This window comes from Sus scrofa, chromosome Y, assembly GCF_000003025.6.
Source record: "Sus scrofa isolate TJ Tabasco breed Duroc chromosome Y, Sscrofa11.1, whole genome shotgun sequence".
Taxonomy (NCBI): Eukaryota; Metazoa; Chordata; class Mammalia; order Artiodactyla; family Suidae; genus Sus; species Sus scrofa.
In genome coordinates, this window is record NC_010462.3 from 5,351,273 (window position 1) to 5,371,654 (window position 20,382).

General features: G+C 51.8%; 1 protein-coding gene across 1 annotated transcript in view; it reads right to left on the bottom strand.

Annotated features, from left to right (window-relative positions):
- Positions 1 to 20,382, bottom strand: part of DHRSX (dehydrogenase/reductase X-linked) — a gene marked incomplete at its 5' end in the record, with an annotated part of 126,427 nt that overhangs the window by 102,826 nt on the left and 3,219 nt on the right. The window contains 1 exon segment of the mRNA XM_021080887.1: positions 14,249 to 14,317. Coding sequence (XP_020936546.1) covers positions 14,249 to 14,317 — 69 coding nt within the window.

Consider the following 20,382-nt stretch of genomic DNA (forward strand, 5'->3'; position numbering starts at 1 on the left):
AAAAAAAAAAAATTTCCATGAAAGCCATCAAGGAGTTCAGGTCTTTTGAGCCCAAAATGCCCTTTCTCCTTGCTCAGCACCTGCATAGAAACCCTGCTCTTTCCCTCCCCACAACCCAGGGTCAGGAGGTGGCCTTTGCTGTGCCTGGGCAAGGGGACCCAAGTTTGGTTCAATAACAAGAGAATCAGGAGGCACCCAACTGAGAGCATCTAAAAGCCACCACAGTAGCAAAGAATGAGTCTGAATGATGCAGAGGACAGAACAGGTGACAGTGAAGTGGGAGGTGCCATCTTTCAACTCAAGTTACACCCAGGACAAGCACAAAGGGAAGCGAGCAAAACGCCAGGCATGATGGGAGTTCTGGAAAGTGCCAACCTTACAGATGTGTGAATAGGTTAAGAGTCTGGTCGTGTGAATTTAGAGGTAGTGGCAGGTGGCTGACACACCTGTGCAAGTCAGCTTGATGGCGACGTGTCATCATGCTTCTGGGACAGCCAACAGCGTCGTCTTCGAGGTGGACCGTGGACCAGAGGAGGTGTAAAGAGATGCTACGGTCCCTCCCAGACCCCATGGGCTTAAGTAACATCTTCAGAAACAGTCGTTTCAGCACATATTTCTGGGAAACCTGGACAGCTTCATGCAAATCCATGAAACTAAAACACACCCTCACACCATGCGTGAAAATAAACTCAGAATGGCTGAAAGACTTAAATATAAGACAGGACACCATCAAACTCCTAGAAGAGAACGCAGGCAAAACATTCTCTGATGTCAACCTTACAAATGTTTTCTCCGGTCAGTCTCCCAAAGCAACAGAAAGAAAAGCAAAAATAAACCCATTGGACCTCATCAAACTGACAAGCTTTTGCACAGCAAAGGAAATCAAAAAGAAATCAAAAAGACCACTTACAGAATGGGAGAAAATAGTTTCAAATGATGAAACTGACAAGGGCTTAATCTCTAAAATATACAAGCAATTTTTACAACTCCACAGCGAAAAAGCCAACAACCCAATGGAAAAATGGGCAAAAGACTTGAAAAGACATTTCTTCACAGACGATATACGAATGGCCAACAAGCACATGAAAAAATGCTCACCATCCCTGATGATTAGAGAAATGCACATCAAAACGACCATGAGATACCACCTCACACCAGTCAGAATGGCCATCATTCATAAGTCCATAAATTACAAATGCTGGAGGAGGTGTGGAGAAAAGGGAACCCTCCTGCACTCTTGGTGGGACTGGAAGCTGGTACAACCACTATGGAGAACAGTATGGAGGTACCTTAGAAATCTATACATAGGAGTTCCCGTCATGGTGCAGTGGTTAACAAATCTGACTTGGAACCATGAGGTGGCGGGTTCGATCCCTGGCCTTGCTCAGTGGGTTAAGGATCCGGCATTGACATGAGCTGTGGTGTTGGTCACAGATGCAGCTCGGATCCCACATTGCTGTGGCTCTGGTATAGGCCAGCAGCTACAGCTCTGATTAGACCCCTAGCCTGGGAGCCTCCTTATGCCACAGGAGAGGCCCTAGAAAAGGCAAAAAAACAAAAAAAATCTATACATAGAACTACCATATGGCCCAGCAGTCCCACTCTTGGGCATATATCCAGACAAAACGTTCCTTAAATAAGACACATGCCCCTGCATGTTCACTGCAGCACTCTTCACAGTAGCCAAGACATGGAAACAACCCAAATGTCCATCAACAGATGATTCGGTGAGGAAGATGTGGTATAGAGACACAATGGAATACTACTCGGCCATAAAAAAAGAAGAAAATCATGCCATTTGCAGCAACATGGATGGAACCAGAGACTCTCATCCTGAGTGAAGTAAGTCAGAAAGAGAAAGACAAATACCATATGATATCACTTAGATCTGGAATCTAATACACGGCACAAAGGAACCTTTCCACAGAAAAGAAAATCATGGACTTGAGAACAGACTTGAGGTTGCCAAGAGGGAGGGGGAGGGAGGGGGAGGGACTGGGAATCTGGGGTTCATGGATGCAAACGATTGCCTTTGGAATGGAGAAGCAATGCAATCCTGCTGTATAGCACTGGGAGCAATAGCTAGTATTTATGACGGAGCGTGATCAGGTGAGGAAAGAGAATGTGTACATGTATGAGTGACTGGGTCGCCATCTGTACAGCAGAAAAAAAAATTGTATTGGGGAAATAACAATTAAAAAAAAAAGTCTTCAGAAACACCACCTCCCCTCCCTGGAGAGGTGGTCTGTGCGTTCTGCCCACCCTAGGCTCTGCGTGGCTGAGTGAGGCAGCTGAGCAAAGGTGGGACCCGTGAGACCCCCAGGGGAAGGTGTATGGGGAGGAGGCGTCAGACGTGGCCGGCTTTTCCCAGGCTCCAGGGAGGAGGTGGCATCAGAGGAAGAGACTCAGAAGAAAGGAACACAAGAGATAAGTAAGCTGAGCAAGGCTGGCTCCCTGAACAGCGGACCTCAGGAATTAAAGCGAGGACATGTCAGCCGCTGCCTTGGCAGGGTTTCACAGAAGTCAGACCCCCCCCCACCCCCATTAAAGCATCGGTGAGAAGATGTGGCTGGCGGATGTGTACAAAGCTTCTTTCCCCATCCCACACTTTCCATGGGGGGTGAGAAGGGAGTTCTGACAGGCGGTCTTGATGATCAGAATTCATATTGATTCAGATTTGGACAAAATAGGACTCAAAAAAGAGAGGGGGAAAAAAAAAAAGCGATCCCGCCCCGCCCCAGTCCTTAATCCCTCTGCAACCTTCCGATTGTGCTTCCTGGACAGAACAGAGAGAAAATTGATTTCCTCTGACTTACATTTCCCAGGAGGCTGTGTCCTGTCTCTGCGCCCAGGTGTCCACAGACAAAAGTTATCAGGGAGGCAACTGATTTCACGGAGAAAGGGCTTTCAAAATACGTTATTTCATATGCTGCAAATTCCAGCCATAAGAAGCATGGAGAGATGCGGTTACAATGGAAAGTTCTAATATAGGAAAATTGAGCAACATGGATGCAACTAGAGATTCTCATACTAAGTGAAATACGTCAGAGAAAGACAAATACTGTATTTTATCACTTATACGGGGAATCTAAAACATGGCACAAATGGAGCTCCCGTCGTGGCTCAGCAGAAACAAATCTGACTAGCATCCCTGAGGACACAGGTTCGATCCCCAACCTCGCTCAGTTGGGTTAAGGATCCAGTGTTACCATGAGCTGTGGTGTAGGTCACAGATGCAGCTCAGATCTGGTGTGGCTTTGGCTGGGGCATAGGCCAGAGGCTACAGCTCTGATGTAACCCCTAGCCTGGGAAACTCCGTATGCTGCAGGTGCCGCCCTAAAAAGACAAAATAAAATAAAACAACATAAAAAAATAAAATATGGCACAAATGAACTTACAGAGAACAGAAGTGGGGTTGCCAAGGGGGAGGGGGCGGGAGTGGGATGGACGGGGAGTTTGGGGTTGGTAGATGCAAACTATGACATTGAGAATGGATGAGCCATGAGGTCCTGCTGTCCAGCACAGGGAACTCTATCCAGTCTCTCTTATGACAGAACATGATGAAAGATAATATAAGAAAAAGAAAAAAAAAATATATATATATATATGTGCGTGGGTAACTATGCTGTACAGCAGAAATTGACACAACATTGTAAAAATCAACTATACTTTCATAATTTAAAAAGAAAGAAAGAAAATTGAGAAGTAGCAGAGCAGTTTCTTCTTTTATGCTGTCCTGAAAGATTGTATATTAACCCACACAAAACATATCCAGCTACCATGGTGACCAGGAATACGTCTGATCAACGCTCTGTGCAAAAGCAAGGCTGCAAAGCGACAGAGGGGATAGGAGATAAAATTTCTTACCAGCAACCTCCTTACTGAGGGACAACGGTATAAATGGAACGAAGACCAAAATGAATTCATTCGCTCCTGGTGGTATCAAAGCAGAAGGCTGTTCTTTCACCTGCGTCAAAGCTGCAAAATTTCAGCTCAGGAGAGAAGATGCAACGATTAAGAAAAATACCGTGTCCAAGGTGAAACAGACAGTCCAAATTAGTTTCTCCTGATGTTCCTTCTGACAATTATCTTAAATTAAATATGATCACCGTCACAGGACCCAGTGAAGCCCTGGAACTAATGAGTCTTTCCTGGACCACAGCGGAAAAGGATACTGTGAAGGACAGACGCAAATGAGATCGACTGTACCAGCAGCCCCCTGGGCATCCCTGGGGAGCCCATTAACGTCTCTGAGCATCGCCTCCAAAATTCTGTGATTTAATGTTATAATAACCAGAGCGGACAAGAGAGCGGGAATCACCACCATTTCTATCAGCAACACCATCATCATGTCAGCATCAGCACCATCAGCATCACCACCATCAGCAGCATCCCCATCATCAGCAGCATCCCCATTATCAGCATCAGCACCACCATCTTCATCACCATCAGCAGCAGCAGCAGCAGCAGCAGCAGCAGCAGCAGCAGCATCCCCATCATCAGCATCAGCACCACCATCTCCATCACTATCAGCAGCAGCAGCAGCATCCCCATCATCAGCATCAGCACCATCATCACCATTACTATCAGCATCATCACCATCAGCATCAGCACCATCTGCATCATCACCATCAGCAGCATCCCCATCATCAGCATCAGCACCACCATCTTCATCACCATCAGCAGCAGCAGCAGCAGCAGCAGCATCACCATCATCAGCACCATCCCCATCAGCATCAGCACCATCATCACCATTACTATCAGCATCATCAGCGTCATCGCAGCAGCAGCATCACCATCCGCCTGAGCACCACCACCATCACCATCAGCATCATCAGCATCAGCAGCATCCCCATCAGCATCAGCACCACCATCATCAGCATCAGCACCATCAGCATCAGCACCACCATCAGCATCACTGTCAGCAGAAGCAGCAGGAGCAGCACCATCAACAGCATCACCATCCGCCTGAGCACCACCATCACCATCATCTTCATCACCATCATCAGCATCACCATCAGCATCAGCACCATCCCCATCAGCACCACCATCAGCATCACTATCAGCAGCAGCAGCATCACCATCCGCCTGAGCACCACCATCAGCACCATCAGCATCATCAGCATCATCAGCATCCCCATCAGCATCAGCACCACCGTCAGCAGCAGCAGCATCGCCACCATCGGCGTCAGCACCACCATCATCATCACCAGCATCCGCGCCATCACCTCAACAGGAGCATCAGCAGCTGCAGCAGCATCACCGTCACCACCAGCACCATCGTCTCCACCATCATTCTACTGTCACCACCATCACCAGGGTCATCACCATCGTCAGCAGCAGCAGCAGTGTCAACGTCCTCACCGTCACCACTGGTGCCAGCATCGTCTCCATCGTCACTGCCGTCACCACCATCACCATCACTCCCGCCAGCCTCACCTCCGTTATCACCGTCACCGCCACCGCCGTGGTCATTATCACCACTGTCACCATCTACATCACCATCAGTAGCACCACCATCACTGTCACCCCCGTTTCCATAACAGCTGCCATTCACTGAGATGCCACAAGCTACACGACATTGGCCAACACTGTGTTCCTCTGGCTGGCACTTTTTAAGGCACCCGCGATGTGCCAGGGACCCTGCAGAGGACCAGGACATTGGTGACAGGGTTAAACACAGCACAACAGGTAGGGCCAATGAAGGAGAGGAGAGGAAGGCAGGAAGCAGGAGGCGAGACCTCAAGACGGCTTCCTCGGGATCGGCTGTGGATGCTAAGACACCTGGGGTGAGGGGCTCCAGAGGAGGAGACGTGACCGCCATACACGTCTAGACCTAGTGGGGGGAGGTACAGAGGGGACTCCACCCACAGGGGTGTCCGCAGGGGACGCAATAGTGTGCGTGGTCCAGAAAGGGGAGGCAGCCGGGAGGATGCGTAAGAAACCAGGGAGCAAACAGGTGGAAGGGTAACAGCAACTCAGAAGAAGGAATGAGCATCTTAGAGCGATGTTTAGGAGGTAGACGCGGTGCTCGGTTACTGGCTGGAGACGGAAAGCGGATTGATGAGGTAGAAAAACCCATCAGGGAAACCGCAGCATCTAGCCTACCGCTGGGAGGGGATCAAGCCTCTGATGGAATGAGGAGAAAAAGATGCCACGTCCAGCCCTGACCGTGCTGGGCAGGCAGAGAGGTCTAGCTGGCGGGAGTTCTGGCGGACCCCATGGCGGGGAGAGCCCGCACCAAGGAGGTAGATGCCATGTCCTGGGGTAGGTGTGTCCTGCGCGATGCCAGGACGACACCCACAGGGAGGGGCGTGAAGCGGGCAGGGAAGAAGAGGAAACTTCACGGGAGGACAGGAGGACGGGAAGGCAGGGAACCGAGCATCGTGGGAGGTGACAAAAAGGATTTGACGACGGCTGCTCCAAGGACTCTGCCTTACAGGCTCCATCGTCACTCTGCCAACTCGGGAATGCGCACTGTTCCTTAACAAATTTTCGTCTCCAGCTACAGCGTAAATGCCACACGGGCAAGAACCAAACTTAGCTGCCTTTTTAAAAAAATCACGAGAGGACAAATACCATATGAGATCAGTTCTACATGGAATCTAAAACAGGGCACAAACGAGCTTCTCTGCAGAACAGAGACAGATTCACAGACGCTGAGAACAGCCTTGGGGTCGCCAAGGGGGGAGGGGAGGGAGGGGGCTGGACGGGGAGGTTGGGGTTCGTAGATGCAAACTAGGACCTTGAGAATGGATGAGCCACGAGGTCCTGCTGTCCAGCACAGGGACCTCTATCCAGGCTCCTGGGATAGACCAGGATGGAAGAGAATATGAGAAAGGGAATGGATATATGTATATAAAAACTGGCACAACGCTATGGATCAACTATAATAAAATTTTAATTTAAAAAGGAGAAATAAATTCATTTTTAGATGGATTTTTTTAATGGATGACTTTAATGTGTCAAAAATGGATTACTGATGCATGTATCAATATGGATGAATCTTAAAAGTGACAAAAGCAGCTTGACACAAGCCAGTACATATTGTGTTATTGCACCGATACGGGATCAGAGACTGGAGCAATGTAATGCATTGTGTAAAAAAAAAAAACCTGAATAATGAGGATATCTGGAGTGTAGACAGACCAGCAGGGAGCATGTGTGTTGAAGGGATGGTTTGGATTACACTGGTCCATGCTTCGGTCAAAATTCAGTGACCATAAACTGACTGTTTGGTGTTTTATTGTCTTTAAACGTTACTCAGAAAGACAAGAATCATAAAAAATAGATGGAATCCTAGTCAAGGATATGCAGGCTGAACTAGGTAATGGGAAGTTACCATTGTCTTGAATTTGCTTTGAAAGGTGCCAAAATGATGGTTCAGCAGATGGATAAAGGGATAAATAAATGAATAGATTTTTTTAGCCCCCCCAAGGCATACGGAGCTCCCAGCGCAGGTACAAGATTCGCGCCACAGCTGCGAACTAAGCCACAGCTGCGGCAATGCCAGATTCTTAACCCACTGTGCCGGGCCGGGGATCGAACCCACGTCCCAGGGCTCCCGAGGCACTGCTAATCCCGCTGTGGCACAGTGGGAGCGCTAATAAATGAATACATTTCTAACCAATGGAGAAGGATGAAATATTAATTAATGGGTGACTCTTACTCGCGGACACAGGGATGCTCACTGTAAAATTCTTTTAACTTTGCTATATATTTGAACGTTTTCATACGCAAATGGTGGAAAAACAAAAGGAAATAAATGAGCTGCCAAGCGGCCACTCAGGGCCAGCCGGGACTAAGGTTTGGGAACGTCCCCATGGTGCTGGCAGGTGGCCGCGGCCACTGCTTTCAAAGATGGATGGTTTGCTGCAGCTGCGAGAGAGGTAGGAGGTCAAGAATGTAGCCTATGCACCACCGTCGCTTGCCCTGGACCAAGGCAGACATCACCAATCAATCACAGTCTCCCTTGCTGCGGGATCCGTCCCATCTCTGGGGACCAGGCAGAACCAATCAACCAGGCTCAGGACTGGAAACTCACCTGCTATCCATGCAATGCACACCCCTGCTTTTCGGCAGCTGCTACAAAAATAATGTCTTTAGAAGTGTATTAATCAATGGATAGGGAATGGCCCCAAACGGTTTACTATTATCTTCTGAGACAAATGTGATTTTATTAATTTATTAGTTTATTTATTTATTTACTTATTTTTGTCTTTTTAGGGGCACACCTGCAGCATATGGAGGTTCCCAGGCGAGGGGTCAAATCGGAGCTGCAGCTGCCACCCTACGCCACAGCCACAGCAATGCCGGATCCGAGCCACGTCTGTGACCTACACCACAGCTCACGGCAACGCCGGATCCTTAACCCACAGAGCGAGGACAGGGATCAAACCTGCATCCTTATGGATCCTAGTTGGGTTGTCATTGCTGAGCCACCACGGAAACTAGAGAAACGGATTTTGTTTTGTTTTGTTTTTTAAGTGAAAATGTAACCGTTTCAGGGGGCAGGGGTGGTATTTTTTAACCAGGACGTCTATTCAGTAGCTCCGGTTAAGCGAGATGATACGAGTCCCCGTTAGCAGGTTGGTCTGTAACATTCCTTTGGAAGGTGTGCCTTTGGGAAGAAGAAGGTCATTCACGGACAAAGTAAGCTTGGGGAGTCCCTGGTCTCGCTGAGCAGGTTAAGGATCTGGGGTTGCCATGAGCTGCGGTGCAAGTTGTAGACATGGCTCGGATCTGGTGTTGCGGTGGCTGTGGTGTAGACCGGCAGCTGCAGCTCTGATTCGACCCCTAGCCTGGGAACCTCCATGTGCTGCAGGCGCAGCCCCGGAAAGAAACAAAGGAAAGTCAGCTCGGTGGCCGTGGTCCTTTGGAATGGCACAGAGGGAGGCCTGGCAAACGTTCTGCCCAAAGCGCCAGGGAGTAAATATTTCCCGCTTTGCGGGCCATGGAGCGTCTGTTCCAATTCTTCCCTCTGGTGACCTCAGGTGACCACAGCCACGGAAGGTACATGAATGAATGGGTGGGGCTCTGTTTCAATAAAACTTTATTTGCAAAAAACAGGCGGCGAGCCGGGTGGGGAGTCAGGGTCTGAACAAGCCTGGGACGTTTGGGAAGCACATTTAGGAAGCTCGCTACAGGCAGCAGCCTTTCAGTGGAGAGCTGTCACTTTCGTTCCTGCAACCTGTCGCTGACCTGTGTCTAGTCTCCAATTCTACTGGCATCCTTTTGGGCACGTTCTATTTCGGGAGGGGACATCCGTCCTTTTGTAATGTGGCATCAGATGGCGTCACTTGCCCAGCCAAGGATAAATCCCTTTTTGCTCAAATGTCATCATACGTTTACTGGCTGCTATTCCCTTTCTCTTGTGTCCGGGCCTGCCTGCCGATTTGTTGCTGATTTTTTTGTGGGATGAAAGAGGAGTGATTGTTTGGTGGGTGATTATTCTTTCTTTTCTTCTTCTTCTTTTTTTTTTTTTTTTTTGTCTTTTTGCTGCAGGTGAGACCGCAGCAACAGCAACGCAGAATCCGAGCAGTGTCTGCGACTTACACCACTGCTCATGTGAGGGACCCTCAGCCAACCCAGAACACTCCATAACTCTCCAAATCTGCTCAAATGCCCCCATCCCCACACATCCAAGACCCCACCACCGCATCCCCTGGGAAATGGATAATAATGCTTTTGAATCTCTAGTTGTAGGAAACGAGGCCAGGGTCACGGTCCAGGGCTCAGGGCAACCCGAGCAGGTTGCAGCCTCGTCCTAGCGGCCCCTCCCTCCTGTGCCCAGTGGGGGTGGGGGGGGCAGGTCAGGCGGAACCCCGTTCTCCCCACGGGGCGGCCGTGACCCCGACGTTGGCCAAAACATACACATGGAACAAGCGCCCACGGGCAGCTCCCCGGCCGTGTCCCGTCTAAAGGCACCTGGGGCTCCGGAAGGTGAGAAGCAGAGCTCACAGCCCCCCGTTTCCCCCCAGCCACCGCTCCTGATGCTCAGTCCCCACAGAGCAGAGGCTGGAGAGACCAGGGAAGCGGGCGTGACGCGCAGCTGGACGCCAGCTGTGGACACACTTTCCCGCATCGGGCAGGGCTGTGCTCAGTGTCTCTTCAGGGCCGAGGCGGGTCCCAGGAGGACCCCCCGCCTGCTGGCCGAGCACCGTGTCACCAACAGAGGGTCCCAGGGAGCGGCCAGGACATGGCCATCTTTGGTGTCCTCGAACCAGCCTATCCTTTCTCATCCGGTCAACCGCGCGAGTCGCTGTGACCACACACACTCCTGGGGAATCAGGTTGTAAAACAAGCCACATCCTCACGGCCGTGGGAAGAGAAGGAGTCCCAAGAGCCAGATCTGCACAACCGCTGACAGGACACCAGCCATCGGCTGCCCCCGGCACTTCTGAAGCCCAGTCCCGGGTGCTCCGGCTGGCCAGGGCATGGGACAGCCTTGCAGGGTCCCCTACAGATGATTAGAGAGAAGGGACACTGTCAGAGAGCAGAATGAGCATCCAGGTAGAACACAGGCTCAGAGGGGCTTCTGCTCTCACAGCGGTCTGCCCTCCAACCAGGCAGGGAGTCGCCAAGACGCTGGCAGTCCACCCGGACCTCCCTCTGCCAACGTCCTCCCACTACCCGGCCCCTCCTTCGGGGGTAGCCTCACGGCTGGAGTTTTCAGAAACTACACTCGCTGTGCCCTGCAACTCGGGGCGCTTAATCACACGAACCCCCCACCTACCACCGAGCTCTGTACACCATTGTGGCTCAGCGGGTTAAGAACCTGACTAGTCTCCATGAGGATGTGGGTGCGATCCCTGGCCTCGCGCAGCGGGTGAAGGATGCGGCGTTGCTGTGAGCTGCGGTGTAGGTTGCAGATGCGGCAGGGATCCTGCATTGCTGTGGCTGGGAACTTCCGTGTACTGCAGGTGCTATGTCACAGGTGCAGCACTCCAAAGACAATATACATATATGAAATAATAAAATAAATTTCCATTAGAGCGGGAATTTTGTCCAACATAAAAATATGTGTTCCGAACTAAAAAGAAATGGCCTCTCGCGTCATGGAAAGACAGGGCAGGGGGCAGGGAGGGACCTTAATGCCTGTGATGTCGTGAAAGAAGCCCGGCTGAAAAGATGGAAGGATTCCAGCGCTAGGATGTTCTGGAAAAGGCACAACAGTAGAGACAGGAAACGCATCCGAGGTGGCCAGGGGGTTGGGAGGGGGAGGGGTGACGGAGGAATAAGCAGAGCACAGGGGGCTTTAGGGCCGAAGAAATAACTGTAGGACAGTCTCCTGATGGATACAGGTCATTACGCCCTGGTCTAAACCCACAGCAGGTATGACGCCAAGCGTGAATCCTAATGGAAACTCTGCATCGTCCTTAATTCCGTGCGCGGATGGGTTCATCGGTTCGAACAGACGTGGCGGGCACCTGCGAGACGGTGCTAACTGGCAAATACCAGGTGCAGGTGCACGGACAGCCCCTGCACGCTGTCCTCAGTTGTCCGTCAACGTAAAACTGCACTAAAAAGTAAAGTGTAGCCACTTTTTAAAATAATAATAATAATAAAAATAGAGACAAACAGGTTGGCCCTACCTGCCAGGTGAGCCAAATACCAACCGGTCAGTCCTCGACCCAGCCCTGGAGACAGAAAAAGACCGGGTCCCATGTGATAGGGCTTTTTGGGACTTGTTTCCCCAGAGGAATCTGGATATCGTCTCATGTTTGATTTGCCAAGTGGATGAGCCACAGAACTGGCCCCAAACAGGAAGGGTTCTTATACAGGGAGAGCTTCCCGTGAAAGCCCCTCCTGGAAAACCCACGATGGGAAGCCCGCGCGAAGGCGGCATCTTTAGGAAACGCCTGCCGTGCTGGGCTGTCACGCGGACCCCTCACGACGGCGCCAACGTAGGGGCATGAAAAGGCACCATCAATTAGGTACCGGATACAGTACCGGAGAACGGTACAGACATTCCTTAAAAAACTAAAAGCAGAAGCCCCGTGTGACCCAGCCATTCCACGCCTGGGCATCTATCCGGAAAAACCCATAATTTGAAAAGACACCTGCACCCCTACGTTCACAGCAGCACGATTCACAATAGCCAACATCTGGAAATAACCTAAATGTCCATCGACAGAGAAATGGATAACGAATGAAGATGTGATGCACACAGACAGTGGAATACTACGCAGCCATGAAAAAGAGTGCAATCATGCCATCTGCAGCAACCTGGATGGACCTGGAGATTCTCCTACTAAGTCAGTCAGAAAGAGAAAAACAAATACCATAGGATATTACTTTAGGTGGAATCTCATTTAAAAATGATTGGAAAGAGCGCATTGACAAAACAGATAAACTCACAGATTTTGCAACAAAACGTATGGTTACCAAAGGGGAAGCCACAGAGGAGAGGGCTAAGTTGAGAGGCTGGGATTAACACACACACACGCCACAAGTAACAAGGGCCGCCTGCGGAACATGGGGAACTCCACTCAAGGTTCTGTAATAACCTCTACGGGCAAAGAGAACAGAGATACGGATATACGGAGATGTATGGCGGATGGACTTTGCTCTTACCCGAAACTCATACAACCCTGTAAATCAACTCTACACCAGCAAAATTAAAAAAAAAAAAAAATCAAGTACTTGAAACAGCAAGATTCCAAGGATGAGTCCAGGCAGGTGTGCGACGGGCACAGGCCCACGCCTGGGACGGAGATTAGGCAAATGATCCAGGAAGGAGCATCCCTGAAAGCCCCATGCACGCCTGGGCTTCTTGGCAGGCCTGGGGCTGAGCACCGAGGCCAACGTGAGGCTGAAAAACAAAAAGGGCTGAATCGCCTCTGAGCTGCAACCCGCGCCATCCTGGGATGTGACTTCAGGTAAGGAGGGCAGCTCAGGACACGCAGGCACGGCGGCCCCGTCACCCAGGCGGAGAGCTGCCCCTACCTGGAGCCCCAAGACGGAGGGCGGCGAGCCACCTGTGTCCCCCGTCGCAGGGGAATCCTTGCCAGTCTGTTCAGGCCACACGGCCTCCCCCAGTGGCTGAACCATCACCCAGGTGAACAGCTCGGCGTGGAAACACACAAGCAGGGACAAGGACAGGGGTCCACGTGTGACCGGTGCCGGATTCCTGGAGAGCTGTTTGGTGACCTGCGTTCAGCGCCTCTGGGCTTCCCTCCCCGACCATATCTTGCAGGGGAAAAGGAGGCAGCATCGAAGACACAACCTCACCCCGCCACCGCCCAGGGCGCTACTGAAGCTGCAGAGGTGGGAAACACACACTGGGTGGAAATCAGTTGGAGAGAGAGGTACCCAGAACCCACTGCGAACTGGGGATGAGGAGGCGGTTCATGATGGGGACGAGGAGGCGGTTCATGATGGGCCGTCACAACAATGGATCCTTTCTGCCCCAGAGCAGGTGAGACAGAGAAGAAAACGCCTCCAGGGAACGCCTCCCGTCTGCCAGAGCTGCCTGGTGCTGCAAGAGGAGGGAGATCCCGCCACGAGGGCGCTGGAGCCATCGGGGACCCTCCCCAGACTCTGGCAAAGCTCCAAAGCTTTGGGATGCTCCCGGGGCTGAGCCGTCCACCCGCAGTTTCCACCTGTCCCTCAGGAATCGCCACCAGCCATGAGACGGGATCCCCTGTTTCTAGGTTACGGCAAAAACACACTCCTGGCTCCACTGGTGGAGACATCGACGTGGCATCTCCTTTGATAAATAAGGCACCCGGCTGGGGCCCCGAAAGCGCCCGAGGGACTGGGATGGAGGAAGATGTCAGGGCTGTGCGTGCTCTCAGGGGCTTGAACAGGTACGGGGGCACCGGGAACGCATGACCAGGCACTACTCAACGCCCTGGGACCCCACACAGCCCCGCGGGGTGTACCTTCCCTTGCAAAAGCCACCGGCCGTACATGCACCTGCCAGCAGGTACCACTTCCACGGTTCCTGAGTCAGGATGGACCTCAAAGGACCCTGGAGATTCAGGAGGCATGAACTCGGGTCCCGGCGTCACAAGGAACGCCTTCCAGCACTGTCACGAGAGTGGCATGCTTGCTGCCCTCTCCCGCGCTCCAGGGAGAGAAGACCAGAACCGCCCAAAAAAAAGCCCCAAGAAGGAGAGACAGCTCCACCCAGCGCCGCCTCCGCCTTCCGTGTCCCTGAGCCCACGGCGGGGTCCCCAGCCCCGCTGGGAACATGGGCTCAGACCAGGCGGACAAGCCACGGGTCTCAGGCTCAGGGCAGTACCTTTGTCATTCAGGGTCTCCTCTCGGATCTTCCTCACCGCTTCCCGGGCTTTGCTGTCATTGTTTCCAGCTACAAGGAGGAGAAAAGATACAATTCAGGGGGAGGAAGCAACCCCACAGGAAACAATGTTTTCTGGAGACACCGAGCAGGGTCCTAAGACGCGTTACTGTCTCCCTGCATTCTGGCCTTGAACTTGGCCATCAGAGCAACCGGGGCACATTCAACGTATCCACGGAAGACGCACTTTCGTTGGCCTGGAAGGGCCCCAAAAATGCGACGCTGGGACACTTTCCCTTTCTTGAGGTTGACTGGAGCAGAGGTGAGGTACCAAAGTTATGTGTGGGTCTCAGGAGCACTGCAAGGCAGTGATCCACATACACACGCGGCCATTCCTTTTCCGATTCTTTCCCCGTATAGACCGTTTATTGCAGGACATCGAGGGGGTTCCCGGTGCTGCACGGCAGGCCCTTATGACGCCTCACTTTTTACCCAGAAGAGCCCATATGCTGATCCCCAACCTCCCCGTGTATCCCCACCCCCCAATATTCCCTCTTTGGGAACCAGAAGTTCCATTTTCCACGCAGAGTCTGAGTCTCTTTCTGTCCTTTTACTTTCCTGGTTTTTCTTTTTTAATTTCCTCAATATATTATTTTTTTTTTCTACTGTGCAGCGTGGTGACCCAGCCACACGTACATGTGTACATTCTCTTTCCTCCCATGATCAGACTCCATCCCAAGTGAGTAGACAGAGTTCCCAGGGCTACACAGCAGGATCTCACTGCCAATCCATCCCAAAGGCAATCATCTGCATCTACGAACCCCAGATTCTCGTCCATCCCACACCCTCCCCCTCGGCAGCCACAAGTCTGTTCTCCAAGTCCATGATTTTCTTTTCTCAGGAAAGGTTCCTTTGTGCCGTGTATTAGATTCTAGATATAAGTGACATCATACAGTATTTGTCTTTCTCTTTCTGACTTGCTTCACTCAGGATGAGAGTCTCTAGTTCCATCCATGTTGCTGCAAATGGCATTAAAAAAATGCTCACCATCACTGATTATTAGACACATGCAAATCAAAACGACCAAGAGATGCCACCTCACAACAGTCAGAATGGCCATCATTCGTAAGTCCACAAAGAACAAGTGCTGGAGGGGCTGTGGAGAAAAGGGAACCCTCCTGCACTGTTGGTAGGAATGTCAACTGGTACAGCCACTGTGGAGAAGAGTTTGGAGATATCTTAGAAATCTATACATAGAACTTCCATATGATCCCGCAATCCCACTCTTGGGCATCTATCCGGACAAAACTCTACTTAAAAGAGACATGTGCACCTGCATGTTCATTGCAGCACTATTCACAATAGCCAGGACATGGAAACAACCCAAATGTCCATCGACAGATGATTGGATTCGGAAGAGGTGGTGTATATACACAATGGAATACTACTCAGCCATAAAAAAGAATGACATAATGCCATTTACTTTCCCTTTCCCCCCTCCTCTTTCTTTTTTTCTTTTTACAGCTGCACCTGCAGCATATGGAAGTTCCCGGGCTAGGGGTCAAATCGGAGCTGCAGCTGCTGATCTACACCACAGCCACAGCAATGCAGAGTCCAAGCCACATCTGGGACCTACAGCACAGCTCATGGCAACGCCAGATCCTTAACCCGCGGATCGAGGCCAGGGATCGAACCCACATCCTCAAGGACACTATGTCAGCTTCTTAACCCGCTAAACCACCAAGGGAAGCCCTGTCACTTTACTTTTCCACAATTCCAAGGCCACAAGGATACCAAGAAAAGTGTGAGCAGGGAAATGTCAGCAGAAATGTCAGGCTGGACACAGAACTTCCTCAGAGACGTCTGGTCCCAGTGACCCCTCCGCTCCCCGGTGGCTCCGGCTGTAAGGTGATCATGGGGTGTTTCCACCGTGAGCACGAGGTTTCTCATCCAGCACCTGGGGTCTGGTCAAATCAGCAAGTCTGATTCTGGGAATGTTTGCTGAGAAGGATGGAGACGGGTGTTTTGTGCTTGGGGAGGGTGTACGGTGAAAATAACGAGGAGGAAATCTGGGGTGAAATACAGTGAATGCGGTTTCTTTCCTGTCTGAGTAGGTGACACTGTGCTGATCATGAGGCTGGAGCTTGGAAGGCGGGGATGCTCTTTTTCCAAACGTCTCCCAGCCAACAGCCCTCATTGTAAGGTGTGCCTAGGGGAGCTGCTGCCTGGGCAGGGAGCAGCCGAGGAGACCCTGCTGCCCAGGCAGGATCTCTCATTAAGAACCCAGCCTAAAAAAAAAAAAAAAACCACCCTAAGGATATGGGTTCGATCCCTGGCCTCGCTCAGTGGGTTAAGGATCTGCTGTTGCCGTGAGCTGTGGTGTAGGTCACAGACGCGCCTCAGATCTGGTGTTGCTGTGGCCGTGGCTTCCATATGCTGCAGATGTGGACCTCAAAGAGAGAAACAAAAAAGAAAAAAGGAAAAAAAAAAAAAGACCTTAGCCTGGAGCAGCGTCAGCCACCCCTCAAACGCTGCGGCGTGGGTCACAGGAGAGCTCACACAGAGGGAGATGGGAGCTGTCACCAGGGCACACAGGTGTGGGTGTGATGCGTTGATGCCCCAGGGACCCACAGGTGACATGAGGCCACCCGCAGAGGGCCCTGGGAGAGGCAGATCCGGGCTGTCCCGGCAAGACGCCTACTGTCTGGGATCAAACCTTCTCGAGTGAGGTCTCCTTGCAAGCAGACTCCAGAGCCGCCCCGGCATTCCTGCATGTGCTGCTTACGGAGGCCTCACTTGCATGCTGACCAGGGCTCTCCTGACCCTTTTAGTCTGTGTTACATGCAGTGTCGTGGACGTGAGCCATGCCCTTGCCAAAAAAAAACAAAAAAACAAAAAAAAAACAAAAAACAGTGTTTCAGCTGCGCGTTCAAAATAAACAGACAGCAGAAGCGGTGATGCGGGGGTGACTCGGCCACGCCTTGGGCTCCAGCCGGAAACACAGAAAATAAATCGGCCCAGGCCCTCCCGAGGCAGGACATAGAAAGGAATACAGCCCTGTCACTGCCTCAGAGATGTTCACCTGCGGCTCCTTAAAGAAAGAAACACGATGCTGTCCTCGGGCGCCGGCTCGGATGCCCCCTCACCTGCCCGGGGCAGGGCGGCGAGAGGGGCATGGCTTCCGTCCATCCGTTCGCTCTGGGGATCAAAGGCCACAACATCGTGCACACGTGCGAAGGGCCACGGACCCGTAGGAGCTCGTGTACGCAATGTCTTTCTTCTTAGGGCCGCACCGGTGGCCCATGGACGTTCCCAGGCTCAAGGTCGAATCAGAGCTGTAGCTGCAGGTCTACACCACAGCCACAGCAACGCGGAATCCGAGCGACATCTGCAATCTACACCACATCGCATGGCAGCACCGGATCCTTAACCCACTGAGCGAGGTCAGGGAGGCAGCGGCATCCTCACAGACACTGCGTCAGGTTCTTAAACACATGACCCACAGGGGGAACACCTGTAGGTAAAACTTTTCAACGTTAAACTGCCATGCGCGGCCAGGCTGCCCTCTGGCATTTGAACATCCTGGCATCAAGGGCTGGCACCGCAGAAGCTCAGATGAAGTAAGAAAGAAACCCCATGTTCCTAAAACAGATGCAAGTGGCCAGAGGAGGCCGGTGGGGTTGGGGCTGAGGTGGGGGACGCAGGACAAACTGGGCACGGCTGGCAGCGGCCCCGACGGGCAGCTCAGTGTTCATCCTGAGGCAGTTGGGCTGGGTTGGGGGGATGGACGGGCCCTGCGGGGCAAGGGTCAGCTTCAGCAGCGCCTTGCGGTGCTGAAGGCACATGGGACCCCCGACCCCAGGGACGCAGCACACACCCAGAGGGTCTCCCTTCCAGGCATCCTTTGCACGGCGGGGCGTGGGTGGTTAAAACCTGTCTCGTGCCCTCCCCATTGAAGCACAAGTTTCAGGGGCTCCGAGCCGCTTGAGAAGCACTGCCTCCCTCATCAAGACCCCTCCCTGGAGACTGAGCCCTCCCCACGAGCCGTTAAAGATGTGCAAGAGGCAAGAGAGCTTCCCCTGGTGACCAGCACCATATGAGATCACTCGCAGGTGGAATCAAAAACAGGACACAAATGGGAGCTCCCGTCACGGCTCAGCAGTTAAGGAACCCGACTAGCATCCATGAGGACGTGGGTTCCATCCCTGGCCTCGCTCATGGGGTTAAGGATCCAGCGTGGCTGTGGCGTAGGCTGGCGGCTACAGCTCCGATTGGACCCCGAGCCTGGGGACATCCATATGCCACGGGGGTGGGCCTAAAAAGACAAAAAGACAAAATGAAATAAAAATAAAAAATAAAATAGGCCACCAATGAACCAGTCTACAGAACAGAAACAGACTCAGAGACGTGTGGTTGCCAAGGAGGACGGGGAGGGAGGCGGCTGGACAGGGAGTTTGGGGTCCGTAGATGCCAACTAGGACACTGAGAATGGATCAGCCATGAGGTCCTGCTGTGCAGCACAGGGAACTCTATCCAGCCTCTTGGGATAGACCAGGATGGAAGAGAATATAAGAAAAAGAAGGTGTGCGTATGTGTGACTGCGCCACTGCGCCATACAGCAGACACGGGCACAACCCCGCACATCAACTCTAATTTAAAAATTATTTTAAAAAACCAATGTATATGTGCATATAACTAAGCCATTTTGCGGGAGAAAAGAATTCAGCACAACACTTCCACTTGTTTAAAAAAAAAAGTTGTGGAACCCAAATGACGGTGAGAAAACGAGGGACCTGGGACCACATCTGGCCCATCACTTGAAGTCAAACATAATGCTAAGGTTCACGACACTGTAAATCAATGCCCCCTGAATCAAAAGTCATCATTATAATAAGGCACACGGAGGTCTGTGGAAAGACTGGCCAACGGGGACCCGCTGTGCAGCACAGAGAACTCGATCCAAGAGTCTGCACGCATCCGTGTGGGAAAAGAACCTGAAAGAGAACGGCTGTGTGGACGTGTGTACCTGAACCCTCTGGCTGTGCAGCAAAAATGAGCACAACCTTGTACACCCACGTGACGTCAGTAAAACTCTACCTAAGGAAAGAAAAATCAATTGGATGGGCGCAAATCCAAGCCGGACCATGGCTACGTTCCTGCTCGCAAGGGAGCCCGGGTCATCATGAAGGAATTAAGAAAAAAAGACACGGCACGGCAAGGCAACTGCCCAGGAAGACAAAAAATTCTACTTAAAAACGTTGACATTAAAAATTTCAACTTAAACATACACATTAATAAAAAATAAACTTAAGATGTTTTTAACATTAAAAAAATCAAATGAAAGAAGACGTAAGGAGACAAGAGGGATCCTCTCGCCACCAAAGGAGTTTCGACACAGTAAGAACTCAGACGTGCGGAACAGATGGGCAAGTGAAGAAACGACGCCTTCTCAGCAGTACTAACAGGCTAGACGCGAACCCACATCATCACCTCACCTCTTCAGCAAGGAACTGAATATTCTTTACACAGGCACCGCTTCCGGACGGAGAAGTGAGGAACTGGGGGCACGCAGCTCAGCGCCTGCGTTTCCTATAAAAGCGCACCGAGTCAACGAGAACGTTTTATGAAGTGACCTTGTCCCTCCCGCCACGTACAAGGAAAAATCGCCCCCTTGGGATGTATCCAATTACCCCCTCAAAGACACAAGGAGGTGGTAAGAGTCCCTGTGGGACGGATGGGCGGGGACGGTGTGGGACCCACAGAGAAACTGAAAGCAAGGACAGCAGACGCTCAGGGGGAAGAAGACACAGGTGGGCAAGGATGTGGGGCTAACTCAGTTTTATCAAGAGAAGAACCCGCTGATGGGGACGGGTCCTGACACTCGGCAAACGTCGCTTACAGGAGGTGACAGCAGGGATGCATTCGGCCTCCGCTGCGTGGGCGCTGCAGGCTTGCGCGTATATGCGCACAGCGGGTGTGGGCGGGAGACGCTTCTCACCCAGGTTAGCTCCTGCCCTGCCCACCAGTCCTCCTCCTGACCTTCCCAACTAGTCCTCCTCCTACCTTCCCACTCGTCCTCCTCCTACCTTCCCAACTAGTCCTCCCCCCACTTCCCAACTAGTCCTCCTCCCCCCTCC